This window comes from Suillus clintonianus, assembly GCF_016758775.1.
Source record: "Suillus clintonianus strain FC179 chromosome Unknown DEU56scaffold_16, whole genome shotgun sequence".
In the NCBI taxonomy this organism is placed as follows: domain Eukaryota; kingdom Fungi; phylum Basidiomycota; class Agaricomycetes; order Boletales; family Suillaceae; genus Suillus; species Suillus clintonianus.
In genome coordinates this window covers 63,092-89,730 of record NW_024539240.1, presented here as the reverse complement: position 1 = coordinate 89,730, position 26,639 = coordinate 63,092, and the positions used below count along the sequence as shown (strand labels likewise).

Below are 26,639 nucleotides of genomic sequence, written 5' to 3'. Positions count from 1 at the left end.
CTTTTCAGGATAATCGGTGGAATATGTGAAGATTCGGGGAAAGACCCTTCGCATCACACCGTCAGGACATCTCAGAACGATACCGTGCCGATATGCAGCAACAAAGTCTTCGTCTAACAATATTTCCCAGCAAGAATGAAATAACTCCCGGCGGCAATGAGCATGAAGGGACGCCATTCCCGTTTTCGAGATGCGAGACAATTTACTCAAAATATCTTTAACACGGTCGGGAAGCTGATGTTGTCAACAGCAGACAGGCATACTATATTCAGGAAGACTCACCGACGGCAAAAACCCTACCAGGTGGCATGCTCCCGACTGCGGCGATGATCGTGCATATTTGGTTAAATTCCCGAAATACAGGTAGAGGGGCCAGGCTTTAGCAGTCCCAAAGTTTGCTAGGTGTGTAGCATCGGAAAAAAACATCAGACTCGCGATGACACGTTCCAGTGAACAGCCGGGTTCCTTTGGCAGCCTCTGAATACTGTCTTGAGCTTCCAGCCAGGCATCAGAAGTGTAAAGCTCGTCATAAACACGTTCTTGATGGCCGTCCAAAGGATCCTTCCATAACCGTTGGAAAGGAAAGAGATGGAATGCCTGTGCTTGTGCATCTGAAAATGCCGCGCGTATGACTTCAACGAGAGGACGGAAATGGAATCCAGAAATTGTATAACGCTGGGGGCCATCCTCCCTTGACTTCGTCGGAATACCGATGGTAACGTCGGTCTGAACCCAATCATCTGGAAAAACAACTCTTTTTCCGCTCTCATCCATGTCTAGTTCTCGCAGGCTTCGCCTCACCGAGAAGTTCTCAAGGTGTTTTGGGTCGAAATCCTCCGCTAACATAACATCTCTAACCAGATGCGAAACTTTGCTTTCGGACACCATAGTGCTACCGGAATTCATCCAGGAAAGAAGGCGATAGATAGTCATGTTGGGAAATGGGTAAGGCGGGGCAAAGACCTTTGGAGAATCTGAGTCAGCCCCTGGAGTTGTCGGCGCCGTTCTTGCAAGTAGCGAGGATGAAATGAAATGATCCGGCTCAAAGGAAGGACGACGAGGGTAGAGCCGACAGAGTCCAAATGAGTTGAGGGTAGTCTGCAGGGTGTCTCTTAATGTTAGAAGAACACGTCGAATTCTGGATTGAGCAGGCACTAGTGAAGCCGTTTGGGCTGATGGGATGTCAGCCCTATTGGAATGATTAAGATCGTCGCGTGAAGGTTCGCTATTATCGAGACGTCCCGGAATTCGTTCCATTGGGAGTACGGTTTCCCCTGGAAGGTGCGAGTGTTTATAAACACAAAGTTAGAAGACAGAGGAGACACGAACCTGAATCACGATGGTCCAACTCCGAGTCAATCGTCACTCCAGAAATGTTTCTCATCTCAACATCATGATTCTGACTGATTTGTTGCTGCTCGGAGTCGAAGGGGTGCCGCAAGTCTGTGAGACTGGACTCGGACTCGGCACTAGATAACCCAAGAGCCACAGAAATTGGCCTGCAAGGGGCAAATGGTACCAGCCTCGGACGGTCCCTCACATGTCGGATGGCTGAAATTCTCTGAGATATGTCAACAACGTCAAGTTCAGTAGCTGAAAGTTCGATTCCGAAGCAAGAATTACTCACCGATGTGCTTGCGGAAGGGTTTGGAACAAAGTTTGAAACAACCGCCTCCCTCGCGCGATCGTGTCTCCTCCGATTTGCAAGACTGCTGGCCCTCTTATATAACTGACAGCTTGAGCGATGCCTATTCAGTCCTCGATTGTCTGTTGTCCTCTCCCAGTGGCAACCCGGAGCATCACAAGACACCATCATAAGAAACACAACAATAAGACCCGCCCAAAGCGTTGCAAAAAAGTGCATGACACTTTCAACACGATGGTGGTTTCAAACTTTCAGACAAAGTTGACTCCGGGTCACCCGCTCGGGAAATGCCGAACATGAGGGGGGGGGGGGGGTCCCCAGAGGTCCTTATGAGTACCTCTTGCTCCGGGTAACTTATTAAATAGCGACTGACTCAAGTTTAAAAGGCGGAAGTTTGATAACCATCTCAAATTTGACAGTCCAGTGTTGTACGATTGTCTAGTAACGAATACGTATACATATCAAGAAATACCAGTACGGCCGCTAGGGCAGATCGGAATGTAATGTGTACACTGTACAAGCATCCAATTTATCCCACCTGGACGAAACTTTCAACATACAATCATGGCAATCTTTGGAAATATGTAAGTGACACGGGAAAAACCATGATACTTGAAGCAGAACGTACTAGTTATCCGCAAAGCATTTCTCCTCCATAAGACTACCATGATGCTTCGCCAGGGCAAGTGCACTGTCAGCCCGCCGGATACATCTCCTCTTGCTCTCGTGGGTAACAGCAAGATGTCGGCCATCTGTAGCTGCGTCACAAGGTGATGACAGGTATTTGGCAAGGATGTCCAATACCGATCGCAAATCCTGCTCGACAACACAGAAGTTGGCTTTCGATGTTTCACTCTCAAAGGCAGCCACATCTTTCCGTCTTTCGAATAGTGCGACGTCCCAGCATGAGGCAAAGTAGAGCATGCGTTCGCGTTCACGAATCGCTTCCAAGACGCGAACATTGAGGTGTAAAGAGATCGCATTAAGCCGTCCCATGTGCTTCAAGTACGTTTCCTTGACCTAGAAAGGTGGCACACATCATGAGAGCTATAATGTATGTATAAGATTAGGGCCCACCTCCTGATCGATACTTTCCGATGTAGTACCCTTATTGGTAATGTTGTCCATTAATTTATCCAAAATATGTCTGCTTTCAGACGAGCTGGCCCGGCTATGGGTAGGGAAAGCGTTGTTGTATTGGTTCTCAGGAGAATGACTTGCAGTTGGAGATTCAGCCTCAGCAGAGGTGTCAGCGATACGGCATTCGCCGTTGGATTGCTTAGAATTAGGTGTCAATGGGAACGCATCATCATCTGCATCTGAGGTAGCACTGCCCACTGTCATTTTTATATTTGAGTATATCATAGACTTGACACATCATGAATCATCATTACCTGAGGGAGAGCTTGGAGGAGAGCGTGAACGGCGACTGGAAGTGGTAGGACTATCATGTTCAAAGGCGGAATAGTGAGGTCGCCAAGGAGGTGTGGATGGCAGGAGGGCCCGGGTAGAGCATTGAACTTTTTCAGCTTGAATCTCATCATCGAGGGACATAGGAGCAAAGTGTAGCTGTGACATTATTGTTTGAAGGGTTCAAAGAATCAAGTTCGTTTTCACGGGACGTTTCGTGATCACTAAATAGGCCATCGGAGTTTAAACTAACATTCGAACGCGAGTCTCCCTTGAGCCAATCATAGCTTGTACCTCGGAAAAACAATTGTTGACGCGCGTGGCTCAGCCAGGAATGAATATTCCTGTGTGACGATGCTGCCAGAAGAAGGAACCTTAGAGAGAGCAACATGATCAAAGAACCCTGTGGAAACCTAGTACAATATCAAAACTGGTGAAATATACCTCCGGGAGGAACCTTTGTTGAAACATTGAAACCCAGCACATACCGAGACTGGAAACTGGATTGGAGAGAAGTAAACTTAGAACCATTTAAAACCCAGCACATACCAAACATGGGAACTCTAATATTGCTTCCGCGACCTGTTACTTACTCTATATGGTATGACGTGCACTCTGCCCTGCCAGGCCTCCGAGTCGTACTAGTTGGGTTGTTGGTACTAGCAGTCACAAAAAAACTATAAAGGCTCACCGGTACTAGTAAGGACCAGTCTTAACGTTTGGATCAAAACCAGCTTCGCAACCACTATGTCTGACTATGCCGATAATCAGCCCTCTTGGGTCAAGGACATGATCGCGCATATCCAATTTGATCGAGCGTCCGATGCATCTGAAAATGGTGACGACGTATCAGTGTATTGGGAACCACATTTGACATCTCTTACAGACCCTTTCACAACCCACTCACCGGCAGATACCATATGCATGCTCCATGATGATGATTTGCCCTCGGGGGAATTTTCAATCCCTCCGAGTCGACGGTCACGGTCATCTCCCACCGGAGGTCCCTCAGATACTGACTCGGATGCTCCGAGTCAATCCTCCACAGTACTAGTGCTTTATCCTGCTAGTACTAGTACTGACGGCTCGTGGCATAATTCACCGTGCGCATCCGAGTCAAGTGCTGTCACAGTTCCTACCAACCTGGCCCGGGGGGATTCGGAGATCTCTCCCGGTATTGCACCCAACGAGTCAGACTCTGATGTGGAGCTAGCTGCACTTGTGCAGCTTCCGAGTTATCAAAGAGTAAGTGCTCACTCTGATGCTTTGCTTGCAACATGCTCACGCGTGTCTTAGTTGTGTTTAGACAAGATATCAAAAAATCACAGGCCTACCGCAATGAGAACTGTGGGTGCCTACATTCGCATGCTTGATTTCGTTGTACTGATCTTGAAGTTAGAAAATTAAAGTCGGCCTCGTAGCCTGTGAAGCCCAAGCGTCTACTACTCGTCAGACATGCAAGAGGAAGATAGACGATGACGTCGACGCTAAACATGACGCTGACAAGGAGAACATATCTCTGAGTTCTACCCCGGCTATCAAGCGCATCTGCCGGGAGAAGACAGGCACTGATTGGCAGTCTGTCCTTGATATCAACAAGTACGTTGAAGAACGACTCGGATATAGGCAGAGCAAAGGCACAGTCACGCCAGTGGTGGAGGAAAATTCACGGTAGCCTGTGTAAGTTACGACCAAACTCAAATTTACCTACTAGTACTTGGTTTCCCCAAGTCAGATCATAGGCGAACGAAGATAGTCATTCCTTCGTCTACTCGTTGTATATGCAACCTTCTTTTCACAACTTCAATACGAACCATCACATTGGGATTGAACGTTCGAACCCACACCAGTATGATAAACAAGTCCAATCTCGTTCGCGTTATTAAATAGAATTTGAACGGTGCCAGAGGGATATTCCCTTCCATCGTTAAACGTGTTTGGCAGGCTATTTTAATATATATGCCTGAAGGCCGCTATGAACGTTTTCAATGACGTCCGTGACGCAGTAAGTTGGTGTTTCGCGCGCAAAAGCACCGTGACGATGCCAAAGTTTAGATGATTAATTGAATTAGTACTAGTACCGGGTTACCTCAAGTGACGAGGTACTACACGCGGCTTATTACAATTCAATTGAATGTAATAATCAGAATGTTCCGCCTTGATGCGATGCGATCTGCCTCGTCACAAATTCTATGCAACATCACCGGCCAACCACTACCTGCGAGGCGGCGATTCGAAGGTCAATTCAATTCATTATTAAATCGTGCTGGTGCTGAAAGCCAATTTAGGGATGTTTAATCTAGCGCCCATGCCTCATTGTTTCGGCTGTGCGATTTTCAATTACTAGAAGCTTTTATCACACTGATTTCCTATCACAGATTCAGTCCAAGGATTTCACGATGCGCTGCCATAAATATTACTCGAGGAATTCTTAAGGATGTTCCACCACTCAGTAGTGTGCGTCCAACACGATCATGTACCATCCAGGCTTTCAAGCTGGTTATTATGACCCGGATGGCTCTCAAATCGGTGCACAAACGCGCCAGACTCAGTACTACCCCTCTTCGGACGACCAGCGTCTGCCCGCGACAATTTATAACGGCCTTCGTACTAATATTTTTCTAGAACCCTCCGTCGTGCCGCCGCCGCCAGTGCCTGCCGCGGGCCAGAGTCTCAGTGTCCATCTAGCCACTGCTCATCCTGGCAACCTAGTAACATCATCGTCCTTTGCCGATCGCCCCCTGTTTTCAGACCCCAACTCCTTCGCTACGCGCGAACGTCGTGATGATTATCACTCATCCGTGAACCAGTCTGGTGAAGGACCGCCTGTATCATTTCCCGGTGACCCGTCATTCCATCCGAATCCATACGGCTTCTTCGAGCCGCACACCAGTCAATACGATCATCTGTTCAGCGGTCCATCCACTCACGTAGAGCCCGTACCATCACAGTCATATTATCATCCATCGCTTGCTGCGTGCTTCGAGGAAGTCTCTCACGCTGGGCCTCAGGATGTCCTCTCCGCTGATGGCATGTGTATGGTGCCTGCAGGCTTTGAGGATATACCAGCTCTCAATGAGTCGTTACCTCCCAATGGGCTACATCCCGGACAGCCATGGTCTCCTCTCAGACGTCAGGAACCTGTCAATGATACATTGTCTCTTCCGACCTGTCAGCCAGGGTCACGGAGTCGTGTCTCGAAGCCATTAGAGTTTCAATTCCACCCATACTCCCGTCCGGCGCAGTTAAAACTGAGGGGTGTGGCGACAACCAAGGTAGCCGATTTTTTTCCTAACCGTCAAATACTTACCAATTCCCAGGATATTCCGGTTGCTGGATCTTCACGGTCTAAAACCCAGCCATCCCGCATTGGACCCTCATTGTACGATGGAGAAAATCGAATCCATCAAAGGATATTTGAGACCGCGCAAGAATCGCGCATTAGATCCGCGCTGAACGTCAATCCCTTCTTGTTCGAGCAAGACAGAAAAAACGAAGCTCTTGCAGCGCTAACCAAATCTGCATCTGAATATGATAAAGGTAGGCAGTAGTCTCTTTCCAGAATCTCACTGACGTTTCCAAAAGATTTTGGAAAGAAATGGGCCTACGATAACTTGGGGGTATTCTATAAATCAAACCCGTCACTGTCCGCAAAAATCATGACGACCTGCAAGAAGTTAGCACGCCCACTTGTCCAACGCGGATATGAACTACGTCCCTCAGTTTGGTCGCGTACCTCTGAATCCAAGCACCAGATGGAGATGGTTGACCGCCTCGTTAGTTCGTTACCCCCGGAATTTATTTTCGGGAAGGATGAATTTGGGAGGTCGTGGGCCTTTGAACACCACGTGGTCTTAGATGTTGTTGTGAACACCATCGTAGAACTTGGGTACTTAGAGTACCTCACAGATCTCAAGACCTTGTTCTGTACAGCTGCCGCGGCTGTTCGATGCTGCTTGGATGAACGCTCAGACGGGGGGTTCAAGGCGAAGGATTTCCTCGTCTCACAATTCAAAGAGACGTTTGATTTACTCATGAATCATATTCAGAAGCAGATCGTCCCAGATGTAGAGTTATCGGCTCGGTGGGAAGAGTACCAGAAACTCGTCTTTGATACGTTGAGAGACATATGCCCGCAGTAATTTTCATTCGTTATTATACTTCTACATACACTTCTCGTGCGCATATATGGCGGAACCATCTCTGTCGCAGATCGCAATCTGCCGAGCATCTTACGTTTATATGAGGCTGAAAAATTGGCGCCTATATCATCCATTCTCGCCAAGTGGTCACCTTCTCCTGGTATATCCGTTTCAAACCCAACTTGAGGCAGCACAAAACATGGATCCCATACGCATGTTGAGAACCTGCCACGTGTTCCCGATATGGAGACGTATGTCAGACGAACAGGAAGACGAGACAGTTGGCCTGGATGAGCAGGTTTACGATCCGTTATTCGTGACTTTGCTCGTTGCCCAAACGCTTGCCCATCACCCTCCAGCGCTTCGTCACTTGAATGGGTCCAGACGTTGCGAAGCCTCGCTCGGCTTGTTGGCAAGGGTGTGGAAATCGGTGGAGGTACGGTGCTATCTCGTCATTCGTTATTTTAAGGCGTCGGGATGCTCACTCCTTGTTAGCCTTCGGAGATGCAAGAAAAGCAGCACGCACTGTACATCTTTAACTCCCTGAAGAACCTTGTCAAGCCCTCATCCGATGGTCCTCCCTCACGGCTGCCTTCGTTTGCAGTCATTTTTTATCCTTCCAATTTCATCTACCCACGCACGGCACGTTTCCTTCTCCAGCACCCAGAACTCGACGTGACTGATGTGCCAATGCTATATGGCATACTTTATGGGAGTTCGGATGACTGGAAGAAAGGGCGTGGATGGATCGTTAGGTTCCTGTCCGACGGGATGATGAGTACGGAAGATTGGAAGGTGCTTAAAGACATAGTACATGGGAGCTTCTTGCCAGTCTTGTGCAAAGCTCTGTTCGTGATCATGTGTTACGACGTGCAGTACTGGAGGTCCGTGACGCCAGCACTCTCGTTTACCCTTAATTCAAGCTGTTCTTGCCAACCTGACTTGTAATGCCCAGGCAACGACTTCCCTCGTTTTGAAGTCATCTCTTCTATCCTGGATCGAGATCCAAGTACAACTGCCACAAAGCACTGAAGACACCCTTGCTTGGCTAAAGATCCTTGAAAACATTACATTCTGATCACAGCCAATACAGCGGGCCACGAACGGACAGTGGCGAGATACTCTGTGTAGATGCTTGTCGCTGGTCTTACGGAATTGCAGTGGTATGGGCATTGTTTTCACCCCGGTTTTGAAGCTCATTCACTTTTCATGTAGCGCCATCGCTCCCCATTCTCCAACAAGCCGCTCGTGTGACGCTACGATCAAGTCTAGCGTCGCAGACTTCAACTTTCCATCTGTCGCAAGTTCTCACGACCGCACTCGGCATTCTCGAACAGCTGGAGGCTTGCATAGATTTCAGCAAATCTAGTTCCATCAACGGACCTGCCATCCCTTCTAAGCCGCCGTACCACGGTTATGGGTTGCACATCCAACTACCAATAACTGATCCCCTGCGTGCATGGGGTAATATTGTCGAAGACTTACTACTATGGCGGGCGAGTATGACACTTGACGAAAAGTTCGCGAAATGGGATGCCCAGTCCCGCTCTGACTCCCCCAATACAGTTCCGCGCCTCTGCCCCTGAGGAATGTTTTTCGTCAGCCGTGCTGTCGCGGTTCATCCGCGTGGAAGAAGTTTTCGACTGCTGGTTCGAATCCATTCTATACATTGTTCATCCTTTCAACTCGTCTCTTCAGTACTGCGGTCCTGGATGCACGATTAGTTCACTTCCTCATGTTCCCCGACGTCAAGGAAGAGTACTTCGATGAGGTGATCGAGCGTCGTTTGAAGCGCATGCAAGCTGTCGTTGATCTCACTCGGTAGAAGAACTCATTGACTCGACCTGCGCTCGCCCAAAAGGTCCTTCAAGTTGATCCAGCGTTGACGCCGGTACAAGCGGTGCGTCATTACTCATATGACTAACTCGTATGATTGCTCAGATCCTACAGGCGAACCAACCTGTCCTCAAAATTCGGTGTGTTTCTCATTCTTCATGTGTTTGTTTTCTAACTTTACACTTTATTCTAGGGCGATCTCGTCAACGTCCACCAGCGTATTGACTCGGATGAGCGACTCTTTACCGTGCAATAAGACGCATGCACTGCGTCGATTCATTCGTCAGCCCAACTACCCTACTACTGGACACTGGCTTTTTGCCTTGGGCGCAGTGATCAATGAATCAGTACGGGACACGTGGCGTCTGACTATGACGGTAAACTTCAAAGTTTCTGTAACGTTAATGGTTTTCTATTTAGGCAACGTTTTCTATAACGTTGATGGTTTCCTATTTAGGCATCTGTTCAAAGCGAGATGTCATCCCGCTGAATGGTCTACCCAAGATAGGGTAGACGCTTTTAGCTTACTAACGCCGTAGCTGGTCCCCACCAGCATATAAGACGCCAACTAATTAGTATTATCCATTGTCCCTCGCGCCTTCCCTTTTCCCCTCGACCGTTGAGCAACACTCTTTTTTCTATTTAACCTATTTTATATCTTCTCCGTCTCCATGTCGCACGTTGAGGATGGCACATCTTCCTCTATGTCGCACGTCGAGGACAGCAACGAGGACCAGCAGGAGTGCAACCAGCAGTCCAAAACTGCGGCAGCAGCTGTGGAGGCCCGACAAAGACGTAGAATTGCGCAGCTGGAGCAGCAGCTGGAGACTCTCGAGTCGGGGCGTGCAGTTAAAGAAAGGTATGATGGCGCGCAAATGAACGTTGGCTTTGCTCACAGTCCGATTGTCAGGCAATCCAACTATTACATGTCTCAAGGAAGGGCCATCAGGCGCATTGTTACTCTATTCGATAATGTCGAGGACCTCGTCGCTGAAAACGATCGACGATATGATCATGATGATGACGGCGACCAGGAAAACTACTCTCGAGTAAGTTTTCACCGTTCAAGTCGGTATGTGAGTGCTAACTGCTCGGCTTGTTTATATAGCCAAGATAGGCTGCAAATAGGGTACCACGCACTCACTATCGCATTGCCGTGGTTCTGTCAGAAGGGTACGGAGATGGAGATTGGCGACTATGTGCACCTATTGAAAATAGTTGGTTTTCGCTACTTCGATCGTCTTGACCGTACTAACCATTTAATAAGCTTCGGCAGGGCGCCGACAGTGCTCGAGGTGACGACACTTCGAAACTTAAGGCTCTCGTTGCCGATTGGGTAAATCGCGAATTTAAACCAAATCCCCCTGTCGACTCCGATGATAAGCATTCCCGTGGATTCACCAACGATGTGTGCGGCATGCTGCTCTGCCCAGCCGAGCTCGATTGGAAAAATCCAGTGTGAGTAGTATGCTCAGAATCCCGAGAAAAACAATACTCACTGTTTGCTAGGGTGAAGGCAGCAATTCGAGATCGCGCAGAGGGTCACATCGTGACAGATCTTTCCTTCCCGGCATACCTGTATGAGGGGTACACTGCCAACCCCGACGATTTGGAAGAGGGCCTTTTTAAGGGCAAACTCCTTATTCAGGTCTGTTGGACCAGTCGCCTAGCTCGATGTTGATCTCACCAGCTTTTCCAGGGTTACAAAGCGGTGTTCACGTCGCCTTCCTCGGCAAAGGACGTCGAAGGTGACGGCGATGGTATAGATATCATCGAGAACAACAGGTGCGCTAGGAGGTCTTCCTCCGGCCTCAAGGTCAAGAAACACGTGGCGCACATTATTAAAATGAACAAAGTTACGCCTCGCTCGATTGCGTACATAGCATGTCAAGTAAGTAGCATTTGGAAAGCCTGAGAGTGATAGTGATGACTGATGACTGTACACTGGCAGGTGCGATTTGCACTTTCCTCTGTTACTTCTTGGCGGTCCGTTGATGGCGACTTCGACTATATTCAGTTCTGGCGAACAATTGTCGATTTTTTCGAAAAGCCCCCTGGCCGAGGAGCGCGTCGCAGGATTAACAAGCTCCTTGAGTGGTGGACCAGGTGGGTCGTATACATTTTCAACAACCCTCACCTGAATTCCGCTGTGTAGGAAAGTTTTCGGAAGGAGTCACCGTGATGACATTAGCAACGCGACAAAGTCCAACATGTCCGTCAACGCTCTCGCACAGCAGAGGGCGCAACGTGATGATGCCGATTTCGATTGACCCTAAGAAATATGTCGCTTAAACTTTCTCTCACAATCGTAGTTGGTATCGCTTTGTTTTTAATGACTCGTCTAATTACTCGGTTCGAAATGTATGAAACAATTAAATATTATTTGTCTATTATTTTCTATTGCGTGCATCCGATCACTGGGTTGTCAGTAAGTTCCAACGAGGAGATACAGCGCGACCATGGTAATTCCCGCATCATATAGGCATCGAACGCTAATAGCACCAATTAAGTTACAGTTCGTGCATCCACCCGCTGGGTTGTTTGAAAGTTCCGGCGAGGAAACACGGAGCGATGATGGTGATGTCTGTATTGTCCCGACCTTGCGCTAACAGCATCAATCGAGTGATATTTCGGCCATCCAACCGCCCGTTTGAACAAGCTGCATCCGGCACACTGGATTGTCGTCGAGTTCCATCAAGAAAATACAGTGCGGCCATGATGATATCCACACTGTCTAGCTGTCGCACTAATAGCACGAATCAAACTCCATGTTGTGCATCCTCCTGCTCAGGAAGGTGTGTTACAGTGAGGAAATACAACGCGATCACGGTGATCACAGTACAAACAGTATCGGCGTGCGAGATCAACACGATTGAAAGATAAATTGACTTCGCCCACTGAGTTGTTTGTGAGTTTCATGGAAAAAATACAGAGCGGCTGTGCTCAACTCTGTATTTTCTGGCCGTCGCGCTAATCACATGAATCAAACTCCAGTTCAAGCCCATCTGCCCGCTCGGGAAGGTGTGTTGCGGTGAGGAAATACAGCGTGATCATAGTGATCATAGCGCAGAAAGCATGGACGTGCGAGATCGACGCAATTGAATGACAGTTAGACAATATGCTCACAGTACGCAAAGCAAAATACAATTGTCAGTCATTGAATAAACACAGAAGGTTGCGTGTAAACTCGAAGTACGATATAAATGATCTCTTGCTCACGTGGTGAACAAATCCCGGCTGTTGTATATAGGTAAGGCTTTTTCGCACAGATTCCCAGTTGACGTATAGTTGACGAACATGTGTCCCCGCTGCCGAGCTCAAAGTCAAGGTACATTACTACATTAACACAATGTCCGCGCAAAGTCTAATTTTTTTGGATGCAGTCGCAAGTGGTATACTACTACTGGCCATTAGCTACCCAAAGAAGGTCGCCTTGAGACTCGAGCCGTGATACGAACTAATTGTCGCCCGCTTGCAGGACATACCCGGCTGCCACGGAAAGGTCAAGCTTATTCACACGCATTCCAAATTGATATATAGCTGACGAACATCGGAATGACACGTTTGATAGCGTTCAAAGTCAATGCACGAAGGAATTTTTGTGGTCGTGCGTTCGGGTGAATATATTCTCATAGTCGGGGGTACAGGCTTTCACGTTTACATGTAAATTTGATATGAAAGCGCCAGAAAATTAGCTTTTCAAGGAGGTGTATCAAGATTTAATACCAGACGCTCATATATAGTCCCCTGTTGAGGCTAGCGCAGCTTCGTTCCCTGAAAGACACAGGCAAAAAGTCTGAGCCTGGATATTGTGATCCTTACCACTGATGTGGCAATTTTGATTCATGTAGATCAACCAGTAGCTTTTGTTTCACCTTCCCTTCGACTTTGAATTTGAGCGATGATGAGACCTGTTCCTGACCGTAAAGTTTTATCGCGAAATCAGGAAAACTCTTGCGCTATACAAGGGCAAAGATCACAATGTGATGCTCGATAACAGAATTATGCTAAATATTATGATTATGGGCTATATATTGTGATATATGGCCTTCTCCTTTCCTTACCAGTTCACTGATGTGAGACCGACACTCGAGCTCGTTGCACTTCTCTTTCCACAGAAGGGTTGAAAAGCACGATCGACATGAAAACAGAGATTGAACGAGGTGAGCACCTTGACAAAAGTAGTTATCGCAAGTGACACTTGAACAACCATGGCATATGATGAGACGGTGCACGCAAATCGGACAGCGAGGATAGTCTGGTGTGGATGTTGAGTTGAATTCTTCGAGTGCCTGACTTGCTTGTGACTGGGGTATCAAAGTGCGATCGACGAGTAGCTGGCAGTAATTCTGCGAAATAGCGTCATTTGAATGTGAAGTGCTTGAATGCTAGGTCGTACGCACCTGGAGATCGACCTCTGAGAGATTATTATGATTCATCGTTGACTATCGCTTGTCCTAGGGCTCGCAGCGAGAGCCTACATATCGGGTTTTCGCCATTCAGTTCATGTGCCGCGCGCGCTCAACCAGACACCCGTGCGATTTATTCAATAAGCGCCAGAACAGAGAAAACACCAGTAGGGAGCGTTCTAGGAACTGGGATCATAGCATCGAGCGAGAGTGCTTTCAATCAAACAAAGCATTAATTGAAAGATGAGATGCCATTAAAGCTACAAGCCATGAAAATACAACGCAAAATAATGTACCGCAAAACCATACAGTGTCAATACATCGACATGAGACAAGCGTCCCAGCGCTGGGGTTAACGTTATCCGTAGTGGTGCACATAAGTAGACTATACAAGTCCGATCATGCCATGCAAATGGCGTCGTGACAGTCCTCAGTGGAGGGATTGTCGTCGCTTCCATCAAAGCGCCGAATCGCTGGAAGCAAAGTGAGGTTGAGGTGAGGGTGAACGCGAGGACCGGGAGGGAGCGCTAGTGGGTCGAGCTGCATAACGCGGGAGGGACTCGAGAGGCTTGGAGATCAAAAAGCCTGAGAAGCACAGTAAGCAAGTTTCACCAAAAACGAAACAAGAATCACAAACCTTTGAGACCCGCAGCCTTCTCACCCTGGCGACCAAAGCCATAGCCAGCTCTGCTTCCACTCCGCGCAGCACCGAACTCAGCAAGACTGCTGGTCTTCTCCTCGTACATCGTGGAAGAGGCGAATGATTGTGAAGAGCTAGACGAGCCGGAGCGGTTGAGATCGAGGTTGGCAGCAGAACGAAGATTGGTAGTTGGCAAGACACCTTTGGCTTCTTCACGCCACGAGGTGATTGAACGTCTGCTCTTGGCGGATTCCCGGAAGAGGAGACCGAGAAACATGTTTATGCAACCGAGGACGAAGAGGAAGAAAGCGGAGACGAGGGTGAAGTCATCCACATGCTGCGAGAGGACTGCAGCTCCAATACTAAAAAAAAATCAACGCTGTGTACGAGACACCCGAGAGAAGAAAACTCACAGTCCTTGGAAGATACCGAGAGCGCCGAGTCCAAAGCCAGAACCAAGCACAGGGAAAAAGCGATCAAAGAAAGTGGATGGCCAGCCGATTTCAGAAAGGAAAAGGATGACAACTTGGAAGATGATGAGCAGGCGATTGATAACGGCCCAGAAAACACCCCCAATCTGGTTGGGTACGGTGCTGTTCCTGTTTGCGATGTCAGTAAACGATCATACTTGTGTGAGACGTTTGAACTGACTCAATGTATTCACAGTCAGCAAGGTCTTGCGCCGTGACGTTGCCGCTTTGCTTGGCAGCTTCAAACGCGTTGACGGCTTCGACGTCTAAGACTATGACGAAGATGCTGCTGGCGAAGACCAGTATGAGAGACACGATGCTCAGGAAGCGGACAACATTAAGTCCAAAGAAAATATCTGAAGTCAAGTCAGCTAGACCGCTCAAAATAAAATAAACACGAGGTGTACTGACATGCTCGAGCGCCAACCATAATGATAGAAAGGATTGATGAGGTCTAGAGGATACTTAAGATCGTAGATTGTTTGACTTGAAAGGATAGCGATTGCAAGAAAGTCTCTAGTGAAAAAATAATCAGGTGGCCCAGCACCGGTAGAAAGTGACGATGAAGGATAAGGAAGGGGATGGAATGCATTTTGGCCAGTGAGAACAACGGGTTTATGTAGCTTGGACTGATGTGGACGGTTCATTGACCTCCCAACCTTATTGTTCTTCGGAGAAAGCACACGGCTCTCAACCACATTTATTGACCAAAAAGAGATGGACAATGCTTCAACCGACGCTCACGTAATCGGGAAACGGAAACAAAATTAAAATGTCTGAATCGCGGACTTGAAAAGTACCACAGCGCCCAACCGGCTTATTGTTGGTCCACAGCTTGGTGCTCATCGTTGTTAGCCTTGCGTTGCCCAGTGGACGTAGTAGTAGTACAACACATGATAATTATACACGATGACCTCCAATTGACCGTACTTCTCGAATCATAATTTACAGTATGTATGTAACCGAGTCCACTGCTCACCAAGCTACGACAGAGGTACTTGTAGCCAGAATCAGTGAATATATACCAAGATAATAAACAGCGCTAGCATACAATTCGTATCCATCCACTCCGAACGCAGAATCAGAAACCACAGACAGGATATCTTCAGAGACGATTAGAGGATGTATGTATTGTCCATAGGCTACGTTGAAACAACTGTGTATGGGCATGAAGAACGTGAAAGCGTGGGTGGTTATAGTACGATCATCGTAAGTCCATTCGGTAGGGTTAGTAAAGATGATATGTCAGTGCTCGATGGACTGTTTTGTGCAAGTGGAATCAACTACTCTCTCGAGTAGGGCGGGGGTTCATTTGATGTACCACCCACGTTGGGAGAAACAAGTCCGGCATCTGTGTGCACGACCACACTATTAGATCGCCTTCGTCTGGCAGCTTTTTTACCGGGCAACTGGGCAGGTGCAGATGAAGAAGGAGCTGGAGCAGCACTGGGTTGGGGCGACTGAGGAACGTCGTTGATGATTTGCAAAACCCGTCTGTCGATCACAGGGGCAGGACTTCCTGTGCGATTAAGCGGATCAAACGAGCCAAGCTCATCGACGCGGTTGCTCGATGAAAGTGAGGAAGATCCAGACCCATCTAACAAAGGCGTCGAGCTACTGCCAGTAGAAACCACAGACAGCGATCGAGGACCCATCGAGGATTGGGATGTCGATTGGGACGTCGCACTGAGGTGCCTTAGTGCAAGTGTCTGTACTCCCTGCGTAGACCCCGAAGTGGAAGACTTTGAGGCGTTCCCGGGCGCAGAACTAGTGCCAAGCAAAGGGGTGATTGATGTGTTGCGACTGTGGGTGCTTGCCACAGAAGCGCTGAATGAAGGATGTGATTGACGAGGAGTGCTTGGCGGAGAACCGGACCCTGGAGGTGGCGTTACACGCCCGACAAGGCCATACTGATATGGTTTAGGTTCAGCGCCGAGATCCAGCCTGTTCCTGTCACGGTCTCGGCGCACAGCAATCGGTGCATCGAATTCCTCATCACCAAGAGCTTCTCTTTCAAATATATCATCCCATGACCTGCGTCTCCGGCTGAAGAGGGGGACAAACATAAATCCAGGAAACAAGATACAAGGGTAACATAACTTACCAGAGGTACCACAAAGCGCTCACGATCACGATCAATCCAACAAAACCGCCAACGACACCCCCGATTATGGGGGCTACGTTTGTGCCTGACGAACTTTGATTCGAACTTGTGGCAGTTGGGTTTGATATCACAGAGGGGACGTAAACAGAAGATGGTGGCAGTGTGGACGTCGTGGTTATCACAGTTGCAACCACATCACCATTCGAAAGGGTTGTAGAAGACGATTGAGTGATGATAGACGGTGATGGTGTGGTCACTACCAGCACAGACGTTGTCTCTGAGCTAGGCGTTGGTGAACTGGAAGTTGTTTGACTGGTTGAGGACAGCGATGTCGGCTGCGACTGTGTCGAACCATTGGAGCAAGTGGCAAAGAGTGTGTTCGTTGGCTGGGTCACGGTGACCGGGACCGTAACGATTACAGGTACTTGTGTGGTGATACTTCCGCCTGGAAAGAATGCAACCATCAGCGCCCATTCAGAAGCATGTAATGACCCAAAATAACCACGATAGGTTGGATAGAAGCATCGCTGCCGTCAAAGCGGTCACACAACACCGCAGTCCAACGGCAGAAAGGAAGCAAGGATGAGAATGAACTACGCACCTCCAATGGTGTTCACCTGCGTGACTGCTGCACTTGAGCAACCTGATCCACTCACGGTGCCTGTGGCGATACAGGTCTGCTGCACGATGGTCGTGACTGTAGCCTGGTTGTTCACTACGCTCTGGGAGAGGGACGTGGAGGTCGTAAATGTAGTGATAGTGGTGTACTCCGTTGCAGTGGCAGACGGAGTGCAAGACATGGCCCTTGGTAAAGTTGGGCAAAAGAATCAAGCAAGTCTGACGCCAAGGGTCAGCAAAAGGGTAGAAGAAAAACAATAAACCCGGGTCCAAATAGCCCGCAGAAAGGAAAGGGAAAATGAGAAGAAAGAAACAAAGAAACAAAGGTGGAAAGTTGGTGAGAAGCAAGGTTACTTCTGCAATTCCAAGGCTTGTCCAAGGCAGTGCTTCGCTATTTTTCATTCTCGGCAACGTCGGTAACCGTCATATCTACGGTCGAGTTGAGGGTAGGGTGGACACAACGGGCAAACCAAGGCGCCGTCGACGAAGTGCTCGGGTGCAACAATAATAGTAACAGTATTACTGATAAAAACTACCATTAAGCAAAGCAGCACAACAACACGAGAACGCAGATAAGTAGAGCTCCTGGCACGAATTATCTGCAATGAAGGATGATCAAGCATTAACAAAAATAGCAAATCCGTCCATAAATGTCTTGAAGGAATTAATGTAAGCCTGGACTAGATGGCATAGTGCCCGTACTCCTTCTCCACCGCCACTTCATGTTGGTATCAATGTTACTGAGCACCGGGCGCGTGCCCTCTTCTGAGACCACAGTTTGCCTGTGAGGCTCTGGTATCGTTTCCACAGGCTGCTCCTGACCATCCCTTGGTCTGATATCGAGAACAACATCATGTTGCATAGGCTCCACCTCACCCACAAGCCCATTCCTCTCTCTCACGCGCCGCCATAAACTTTTGGTTGCGCTTTTCACGAACTTCCCCAGAGTGATAAGCGGATCCTCCAGCAGTGGGTCTGCAGCAGGATCCCACAAAGTCCGTCCTTGCTGGCGGCCTTCCCTCGCGGGACGCCTTCTCCGCGAACGGGCCACTACCCCGAGCGGCAAAGTCGAGCGCCTCCCAGTATGTTCTGGTGATGGAAGCGGTGCAAATTTGACAGTGGGTATGTGCCCCAGCGAAAAGCATGTAGAAGAACGAGAGGGGTTGGATGAATTAGAGTTCGTGATAGTGGGGAAGGTTAATGAGTCAGGGGATGGGGTATGCTCGAACGAGAAGTCGGTCGCAAGAGTGGCCACTTCATGGGCGTCATTGCGGCGGGTTGTGATGGACATATGACCGGTATGTCCCTTGACTGAAAAAAAAGAGCGTAGGGTGTTTAAATAAAGAATGTGACGAGTCTCCGAGAATTTTTTTAACCAAAAAGAAGGCGTCTAGGCAGACACTGTAACCCACTGTAGCCCAGTTCAGCTTAAGCTTCGGAAGGGGATGAGAGCAAAAGGTTGAAAAAATGGTTTATTATTATACTGCATGCTCTTGGTAACCGTGCGCAAGAGCTAGGCACTACGCGCGCGTGCTTGACGTTTGCAACCGATTTCGACTTTGACCGGAGCTTAGCGCATAACCGCTTTTGGATGCACCTTCTCGAGTTCTCTGGAGTTTTTGCTATTCTGCACCGCGGAAGAAATAACCGAATGTCATGAGCACAGTGCGACCAGACAGTCATGCACAACAATTCGGTCGGAGGAGGTCCAATACTGCTCAATCAATTCTTCGTAATCTTCCTGGACCGCCAGCGCCACCTCTGAAACTCGGAGATGTCAAAGTTCTCAATTCATGGGTACACGATCAGAAGGAGTCATGCACCGCCATATTGAATCAAACATGGTTGCCCGGTGTAGCAGAGGGAGACATGCTGCAAGTCTCGGGTTGCAATGCAGGGGATACTACTGCTGGCTATCTGTTCATGGTTCCAAAGGACGAAGGCTGCCCGAAACCCGCATTACAGGTGCCTGTTCTGCCTCGGTCACCGTGAAGACATGCTCAGACAGGCCTTGTCGTAATAGATCTCACTTCCAAAGAATGTCGCAGACGCGTTTGGGATAAAGAACAATGGCGAGGTGACCGTAACGAAAGTAATTGTATCCTTGGCAGATTCGGCCAAATGCATGCTCATCATCGAGGCAGGTGGACAAACAGCAGTATTGCGCAGACTATATCGAATTCACTTTCCAAGACCAATATCTTGGTCGGAATGAAATGTGGAGACTAGCCGAACACCTTGTAGGACAGTGTGTGTTTGTCGACCAAGAAATATCCTTCATAAGCGTAATCGCCGCCAAGATACAATCCATCTATGTGAAGGGTCGAAAAGTAGGTGTATAGCTTCCCGTTTCCTTATTATGCTCAAAAGGACATTCGCAGGTATCTGCAGGATACGTTACGGCCACCACGAAAGCCATATACAGGTCTCTCTCCGCGAAGGTGACAATCTTCATTCAAGTTTGCCGTGAATTATGGGAATTTGCCGGAGATGGGGAACGCTTCAATGAGAAAATCGTACACTCGTTTCTTCCTGCCCTATTCGCCAAATGGCGCGAGGCTGGCACGAATCACACAGTCACTATCGTGCTCATCTCGAGGGTGTACTACGATATCTCCGAGTTAAATTATGCTGCAGGGCCTCTAAGAGTGGACGAAGAGGGTCGATCGTACAAGGATTTCTACAAAGTTATTACTGACTTGGAGGTCATCCACGACTGGAAACCCACACTTGTGGGACTCAAAGTATCTTTCTGGACTTTTCAAAGGGATATTTTGCTCGCCCATCACTACCACCAAGCCACTGTCGAATCTACAGCACCAGAGCAAGCCAGGCTCATTGGTCAGCTATCAGATGCGCACGATGGTCCTATTTTGGAGGCTCTTAACCTGGGTCTTAATCCAAACGAAACGCACTACATCGATCGCTCACTGTCAAATACTGGAGCATCAACCATCCTCATCACCCCCGGTACAGGGTATTACAAAGTGTCTAAGCAATTGCTCCGATTAACTACAACCCGTATGCTTGACCAGGGCTTCGGCCTGGATCTTGTATCATTAGCAAAACGCCCTTTACACCAGACTCCTATATTCGCTTTCAAGGGATACGAGCCACGCTTGGACAAGGACGGGAAGAACGGCGGTCGAGCTCTAGATCCGCTCTGGGGAGGTGACGAAGACCCAGATGAGTCCAGGAGATTGGAGAAGACTACCTTCTGGTGGGAACCATTCTGGATCGGCGTTTCTTTCTGGGATAAGCAGATGGATCTACCTTTTCGCGAGGATAGGTTTGTTGTTCGCGCTTATTTCCTTACCTTGACTGACAGTATTCTCAGGTTCGTTGCCAGGGCAAAAATGCACGAGATACAAATGCTCGGGCTGCTTGAGCACGACGTCCTTTCTGGCATAGAGGTCCCATACCTCCGAGAGATACATGACCCGAACGCCACGCCGCCACGAGACAGCTTCACGGAAGATGATCGTGCTCCCACACAAGCAGATGCTGACCAAGCTGACATGGATGTTTTCTTCTTGAAGAAAGAGTCGCGGCCCGTCGTCAGCACGCGCACTTCATATGGCTCCTCTGCGGGTGCGACTATCATGGCTTCATCCTATCGTTCATCAATCATGAATGAGAGACGTGGGCTGGCATCACAACGCAGTTCCATCGCGTCCATGCGCATAGCACCGATTGAAGAAAGCCCCAGAAAAATTATCATGGATCTGCCTCCTGAAGGCAATGAAGATGGGCTGCTGCCCTCAGTGACCGGACTCAGCACATCTCCTTCGCAGTCCTCCATGCGTTCAGTGAGAACCAACACATCTGTGACAACCAATTCCGGAAGCGACCCGCAATCGCGCAACACGAGCTCTTCGCGTCTTGCCAAAATCGCTTCTTCTTGGTTTTACAATCCCTTCCAAAGAAGTTCGAATGAATCTCAGACACCTTCGACTCCTACTTCATCAGTCACAGGTCCTACACCTCCCCCCACTCCAAGCATGCGCGTCCCCATTGCGTCAAATTTCTCCGCTACACCTTCTGCCTCGCTTTCCCGCTCACCTCAGCCAATGGCCATATTGCACGGCGCATCTGGTCGATCGGCTCTGAGCAGGACGTATGAGGAAGAAAGCATTCTTCCACATCGAAGCTCCTTGAACCGGCATTCTCCGATGAATACCCCTCCTCGTGATGAAAACACCTTTGGAAAGAGGCGCAGCACGACGCTAAACTCACTAAACCTGCCCTTCTCGTCATCGTCCCCGGTCCCGACTTATCGCACCAATCCGTCGCGACCACAACCTACAGTCTCGTACGCGCAGTCTTCACTCGCCAGACGCTGGCAGCATGTATTTCCTACGCCCATGTACAAGCATGAGGTGAAGTGGAAGTCTATGGTCACCCCCTCGTGCCTTCCGCTCACGATGGACCACTTCCCCAGCAATTCAGAGCTGGAATCGTCATATGATGTATTCTCGTATGATTTTGTTGTCGATCCAACCGAGATGCGTTCCTTCCTCGTGAAGCCGCCTTCTGTTCAAGGGAACACCGAGGAGGTGCGACGGGCATGGGCACTCACTGTGATGCGTGGAATGGTCGCCGTTCGCCTTGCACAAGGATTCCAGTTTGTTTTGCGACCGCGTAAAACCAGCGACGCTGAGGACCAGACGGCCATGAGGAGGACGAAATCTTTTATGGGCGAGGATGACGCTTCGCCAAAGCCGGCTGGGGCAGCGGAGGTGCTCAAGACTACCAATCTGCCTGTTTACTTGAGCATGAGCAATGAGATTCATCGGATATCTTATACTGGGGAGGCGATCCAGGTGAGGCGGTATGTGAGAAGGATGCCGCCGACACAGCCCTTCGAGTACGAATGTCTTATCTGGCCCAAGCTCGGAGTGGGTTATACGGAGTTGAAGACGAAGTTCGTCTCACATGGGTTGGAAAATTTCGGCTGGAATAGGTGAATTTGTTTTTAGTGGCTTGTGGGCGATATCAAAGTCCTAATTTCTTCTCCTAGATTGGACATGTTGGTTGCTGGCTATGAGCACCATTTTAACGAATCCTTGCGATACTGGCGGACTCGATTCGTGGTGATTCCATCCGCCGTCCCTGAGGGTAACGTAGGCCCTTCTGGAGACAAGCTCAATGACGAAGAAATCCGACTTATGGGAATCGATAAGCTTGCCGAAATATTCACAAAATTGCGATGGCAGGCTCCGGATGAGCGTGGTTCGCCCGTCGCACCCGTGCGCTTCCTTCCTACGACGCTCGGCCCTGCCCACTCTGTCATGGATGAGTCACTGATGGCACAGCTTGACGAAATACATGCCGCAGGACCGCTGAAGAAGAAAATGCAGAGCACCAGGGAAATTACAGATACCCCTCTGTCGTTAATTGCGAAACTCATGCGTGAGGAGGATGGCGTGCCGATCAAGTTTCATCAGTGGCACGGGGCGAAGTATCCTGATTCTTTCACCGGGTTTGACTTCATTTCATGGCTTGTCCGCGAGTTTCGGGATATATCATCAAGGGAACAAGGTGCCGAATGCGGGGCAAGGCTCCTCGAACAAGGGCTGTTTTCTCATTGCCGAGGACGCCATGGCTTACTTGACGGGTCAGTTATTTCAATGTTTCATGCTTATTACAATATGACATTGAACTCATTTGTCATTTATCATTCTGCAACAGGCACTATTTTTATCAGCTAAATGGTGAATACGCAACAGTCAGCACCCCGAGAGGAGGATGGATCAAGACATCGCGTTACATGAATGGGGATGAGGTCAGCATCACTAGACCAGGGGGACATTACCCGTCCAGTCTCAGTAGACCCGGTGGTCCTAGACGGAACAGGAAGTGCCTGATCCTTAGCCAAACCATGGTCATCGACATTGACCCTACCAAGGTATGCAAAGGAGTGATCCGCAAATTCCCTGATCTCACAACATTTTATACACAGAGGAGTGATCAGGCTGAATCCGTAGTTCTTCACTACGACATCATTCAAAATCCCGGGACAGTCTTTCACTTTGAGCTGCAATGGATTGGATCTACCGCGCGTTGCATCGAAGACTCGCTCCGGCAATGGAGTCGGGCGATTGAGAGGTACGGCCTCAAATTGGTCGAGGCCTATGTCATGGAAATTGGCGACATCCGAGAACGCAACGCGTTTCAGTCTTGCTTCCCTTTGCGCTTGGCAATTCCACCACCCATTGTTCCAGGTCTTGAGAAACGGGTACCTGAAGGAACGCACACGACGCATTACTTCGAATATGCAATTCTCAAACGCTTTGACTTCGTCCTCGATGTGGAAGCTACAAACCTATACCCAAAGGATGTGGACGTCTCCTACTCTTATCGCCGAGCACCATTCAAACATTCGCAATTTGTGCATCGGTCTGGGGTCGCGTTCGTGCAGGTCATAGGTGGTTCGCAGGGACTCCTGTTCCTGACCAATCGTCTGTTGGGTCCAGGTCGCATGGGCAGTGCGATGAAGAGTAAGGAGCAGAAACCTGAAGCTGCGGCGGAAGAGATTCGGATGAAGTTGCAGGAGTTCTGCTCTGATGAAGCTGCATTGGTACAGTTTTATGATGAGGAGCTGGCTGCTCTTGGGCCGGACGATCCTCCACCACTCAGTATATGATGTGTTTTTTTCGGTGCATAGCAATGGAGGCAGCGGCTTGTGAGCGAGCATCCGCGAAATACGTCTACCTGTTTACGAAACATCACGAGCCTCCCATAGAATTGCTTGTTTCATAGTCCTCAGTGTGCGCTTTGACGAGTCAGTAGTAGCATTCAATGGAGTCACACATAGTCTGGTTTTCGGCGGGTCATATAACTGGAATAACCAAGCTCGATGCCAGGTATAGAATTGACATCGAACCAAACTGTACACTCCATATTGCTACAATATAATCATCATTGAGGAGGGCTAGAAGCATGATTTAGCAACTGCGACGGACAGTAAAGGCTCAGAACTCACGCGTCTCGGCAATTCGACCAGCATTGTCCATGGGCCATGCGACTCAAATCAATCTCTGGTTCACCGCCTATCACCAGTACAGTCCCAGGAGTATGTGCTATGGGTGGGCGTCGTCGAGAAGCGGGCGGGACCCAGAAAAGCAGCCGACGATGGGGTCCTGCCATCCACCCATCATCTCTCAGAGAGACAGAGTTTGAATTGGAATATGATTCAGAATGATGGTCAGAGGGGTTTTTGAGTAGCTCGGCAAGGTCTCGCAGTGCATGTTCCGAGCTGGATGCAAAGCAAATGACGGGATTGTCCCAAGTATTAGTTGGCATGATAGAATCCAAAGAGAATGCGGAGGAATCGGTCTCAGTGTACACCTGGAATGGCTGCCCTGCCACTGCATCCCACAGCCGGACAGTGTGATCCCAAGAACCAGACATGATGCGAGTGCCATCGGGGGAGAACGAGACTGAGGAAACCGAATTAGTGTGCCCTCGCAAGGGCTCGCCCAATGGCTGCCCCGTCGCTGCATCCCACAGCCGGACAGTGTGATCCGAAGAACCAGACACGATGCGAGTGCCATCGGGGGAGAACGAGACTGAGTAAACCGAACTAGTGTGCCCTCGCAAGGGCTCGCCCAATGGCTGCCCCGTCGCTGCATCCCACAGCCGGACAGTGTCATCTCGTGAACCAGACACGATGCGAGTGCCATCGGGGGAGAACGAGACTGAGTAAACAAAATTAGTGTGCCCTCGCAAGGGCTCGCCCAATGGCTGCCCTGTCGCTGCATCCCACAGCCGGACAGTGTGATCCCGTGAACCAGACACGATGCGAGTGTCATCGGGGGAGAACGAGACTGAGAAAACTGAATCAGTGTGCCCTCGCAAGGGCTCGCCCAATGGCTGCCCTGTCGCTGCATCCCACAGCCGGACAGTGTCATCCCAAGAACCAGACACGATGCGAGTGCCATCGGGGGAGAGCGAGACTGAGTAAACCGAACTAGTGTGCCCTCGCAAGGGCTCGCCCAATGGCTGCCCCGTCGCTGCATCCCACAGCCGGACAGTGTGATCCGAAGAACCAGACACGATGCGAGTGCCATCGGGGGAGAACGAGACTGAGAAAACCGAATCAGTGTGCCCTCGCAAGGGCTCGCCCAATGGCTGCCCCGTCGCTGCATCCCACAGCCTGACAGTGCAATCCCTTGAACCAGACACGATGCAAGTGCCATCGGGGGAGAACGAGACTGAAAAAACCAAAGCAGTGTGTCCACTGATCACGGTCTGAATAGCCGTCCAGTTCACATGACGTCCATGAATCAGACGAAGGGTGTTCGGAAACCTGCCGGCAAAGCTTGTAGCCACCGTGGATTTGCTGGGTGAAAATGGCAACGCTGATACATATAGATGCGGTGTGCTGTGCATGATCATCCCGCCAAAGACTTGGACGAATCTCTGCACATCCATTGCGGCGGATAAGAGATCTCCGTATTCGGATCGGCCCTGTGTTCGCACGTAAGCCCTTCGCCTGACACCACCAGGTAGCTGTATTCTTACCTTCAGCCAGCGGGAAATGAATGGAAACACATAAACTGCGCTGCTGAGTGCATTCAGAAGCCCGAGTACTTCAATGTAGAAGAGCAGCCGCTCGTTGTCGAAGAATGATTTGATTTCCTTTGCAAGCTCGGTGTCAAAGTCGGTTGCTTGTACGTGTGTAGCCCAAAATCGACAGGAATAGGATAGATGTGGGGTAATACATGTTTCAACCCGTTGAGGCAGCCCGGTGTCTTCGCAATTCGGGATATATGAAGACTTTAAATCACATATATTAAAGCGAAGTTCGTGTTCCATCACTCGAAGTGACGCAAATGCAAGGTCGCATTGAACCTTCGACACCTCAACAAAAAAGTCTCCGCTGTGTGATTTGTCTGTCAGGAATTCGTGGAAGGATGCGTGAAGGGGTCGGATGGGGGTATACGAGTTTGTGGTGCCGCTGAGGAGGGCTCCCATATGTTTGACTATATCCATATTGTCACGCTTGCTTCGTTCTGGAAAATGGTTCCGCATGGCATTGAGGGAAGCGAAAGGGAGTGGTTCAGCCGTGCCAAGTATCTGTCCCATCACGGAACGAAACCCAACTAGTGCTTCTTGGTACTCTTCCACATTATATTGATCCCTGTTCATAACTTCTGTTAAAATGAGCCGATACATATCGTACAACAAGTTTTTGCGATCTCCATCACCACGGTTCACGACAGCATCGAAGCGACGCATTTTGTGTGTACCGGGAGGGCTAGCCCTGATGTGTTTGCAGGCAAGACGCGCCCATTCGAACAATCCATCGGCTTTCGCAGCAAGCACTGTAAACTCCTTGTCCTGAAAATCTGACAGCCCAG

The 26,639-nt window shown here is 49.3% G+C and overlaps 9 protein-coding genes across 9 annotated transcripts; 5 read left to right on the top strand and 4 right to left on the bottom strand.

Annotated features, from left to right (window-relative positions):
- Positions 1 to 2,272: 2,272 nt before the first annotated feature.
- DEU56DRAFT_753731 (uncharacterized protein) lies at positions 2,273 to 3,611 on the bottom strand (the record flags this gene model as incomplete). The annotated part of the gene is made up of 6 exons (XM_041349736.1): positions 2,273 to 2,665; positions 2,723 to 3,013; positions 3,040 to 3,214; positions 3,350 to 3,458; positions 3,544 to 3,555; positions 3,605 to 3,611. 6 exons carry the CDS (start codon positions 3,609 to 3,611, stop codon positions 2,273 to 2,275), a joined length of 987 nt encoding a protein of 328 aa, XP_041211310.1.
- Positions 3,612 to 3,802: 191 nt separating this feature from the next.
- Positions 3,803 to 4,730, top strand: DEU56DRAFT_753730 (uncharacterized protein; the record flags this gene model as incomplete). The annotated part of the gene is made up of 3 exons (XM_041349735.1): positions 3,803 to 4,300; positions 4,352 to 4,402; positions 4,455 to 4,730. The coding sequence occupies 3 exons, from the start codon at positions 3,803 to 3,805 to the stop codon at positions 4,728 to 4,730; spliced, it is 825 nt and encodes a 274-aa protein (XP_041211309.1).
- A 799-nt stretch (positions 4,731 to 5,529) lies between these two features.
- DEU56DRAFT_909908 (uncharacterized protein) lies at positions 5,530 to 7,197 on the top strand (the record flags this gene model as incomplete). The annotated part of the gene is made up of 3 exons (XM_041357132.1): positions 5,530 to 6,330; positions 6,376 to 6,595; positions 6,641 to 7,197. 3 exons carry the CDS (start codon positions 5,530 to 5,532, stop codon positions 7,195 to 7,197), a joined length of 1,578 nt encoding a protein of 525 aa, XP_041211308.1.
- A 174-nt stretch (positions 7,198 to 7,371) lies between these two features.
- Positions 7,372 to 9,523, top strand: DEU56DRAFT_931988 (uncharacterized protein; the record flags this gene model as incomplete). Its single annotated transcript, XM_041358724.1, has 8 exons — positions 7,372 to 7,633; positions 7,693 to 7,975; positions 8,413 to 8,716; positions 8,764 to 8,968; positions 9,023 to 9,097; positions 9,148 to 9,173; positions 9,227 to 9,428; positions 9,491 to 9,523. Exons 1-8 carry the CDS (start codon positions 7,397 to 7,399, stop codon positions 9,521 to 9,523), a joined length of 1,365 nt encoding a protein of 454 aa, XP_041211307.1. The 5' UTR covers positions 7,372 to 7,396.
- Positions 9,524 to 9,737: 214 nt separating this feature from the next.
- Positions 9,738 to 11,303, top strand: DEU56DRAFT_731599 (uncharacterized protein; the record flags this gene model as incomplete). The annotated part of the gene is made up of 8 exons (XM_041348223.1): positions 9,738 to 9,892; positions 9,944 to 10,101; positions 10,147 to 10,250; positions 10,301 to 10,491; positions 10,543 to 10,681; positions 10,733 to 10,861; positions 10,985 to 11,139; positions 11,189 to 11,303. 8 exons carry the CDS (start codon positions 9,738 to 9,740, stop codon positions 11,301 to 11,303), a joined length of 1,146 nt encoding a protein of 381 aa, XP_041211306.1.
- A 2,371-nt stretch (positions 11,304 to 13,674) lies between these two features.
- Positions 13,675 to 15,267, bottom strand: DEU56DRAFT_899695 (uncharacterized protein). Its single transcript, XM_041356489.1, has 5 exons — positions 14,964 to 15,267; positions 14,734 to 14,908; positions 14,496 to 14,681; positions 14,080 to 14,444; positions 13,675 to 14,027 (listed from the first exon to the last, which is right to left on the bottom strand). Exons 1-5 carry the CDS (start codon positions 14,980 to 14,982, stop codon positions 13,900 to 13,902), a joined length of 873 nt encoding a protein of 290 aa, XP_041211305.1. The 5' UTR covers positions 14,983 to 15,267; the 3' UTR covers positions 13,675 to 13,899.
- Positions 15,268 to 15,835: 568 nt separating this feature from the next.
- DEU56DRAFT_909904 (uncharacterized protein) lies at positions 15,836 to 17,456 on the bottom strand (the record flags this gene model as incomplete). Its single annotated transcript, XM_041357131.1, has 3 exons — positions 15,836 to 16,598; positions 16,657 to 17,101; positions 17,258 to 17,456. The coding sequence occupies 3 exons, from the start codon at positions 17,454 to 17,456 to the stop codon at positions 15,836 to 15,838; spliced, it is 1,407 nt and encodes a 468-aa protein (XP_041211304.1).
- A 707-nt stretch (positions 17,457 to 18,163) lies between these two features.
- DEU56DRAFT_703338 (uncharacterized protein) lies at positions 18,164 to 18,478 on the bottom strand (the record flags this gene model as incomplete). Its single annotated transcript, XM_041347348.1, has 1 exon — positions 18,164 to 18,478. A coding segment is annotated over one exon (315 nt), but the record flags the coding sequence as incomplete, so codon positions are not given.
- Positions 18,479 to 18,846: 368 nt separating this feature from the next.
- Positions 18,847 to 24,209, top strand: DEU56DRAFT_167384 (uncharacterized protein). Its single transcript, XM_041344865.1, has 8 exons — positions 18,847 to 19,239; positions 19,298 to 19,366; positions 19,419 to 19,604; positions 19,656 to 20,563; positions 20,612 to 22,237; positions 22,295 to 22,891; positions 22,966 to 23,182; positions 23,237 to 24,209. Exons 1-8 carry the CDS (start codon positions 18,931 to 18,933, stop codon positions 23,918 to 23,920), a joined length of 4,596 nt encoding a protein of 1,531 aa, XP_041211302.1. The 5' UTR covers positions 18,847 to 18,930; the 3' UTR covers positions 23,921 to 24,209.
- The last annotated feature ends 2,430 nt before the right edge of the window (positions 24,210 to 26,639 follow it).

Coding starts and splice junctions, on each gene's coding strand:
- DEU56DRAFT_899695 (XM_041356489.1), bottom strand. Junction 14,682..14,733: donor GCTGACTGTGAATACATTGA/GTCAGTTCAAAC, acceptor CATCGCAAACAG/GAACAGCACCGTACCCAACC. Junction 14,445..14,495: donor CTCGGTATCTTCCAAGGACT/GTGAGTTTTCTT, acceptor ATTTTTTTTTAG/TATTGGAGCTGCAGTCCTCT.
- DEU56DRAFT_167384 (XM_041344865.1), top strand. CDS start 18,931: ATGAGCACAGTGCGACCAGACAGTCATGCACAACAATTCGGTCGGAGG. Junction 22,892..22,965: donor CGCCATGGCTTACTTGACGG/GTCAGTTATTTC, acceptor ATTCTGCAACAG/GCACTATTTTTATCAGCTAA. Junction 23,183..23,236: donor TCGACATTGACCCTACCAAG/GTATGCAAAGGA, acceptor TTTTATACACAG/AGGAGTGATCAGGCTGAATC.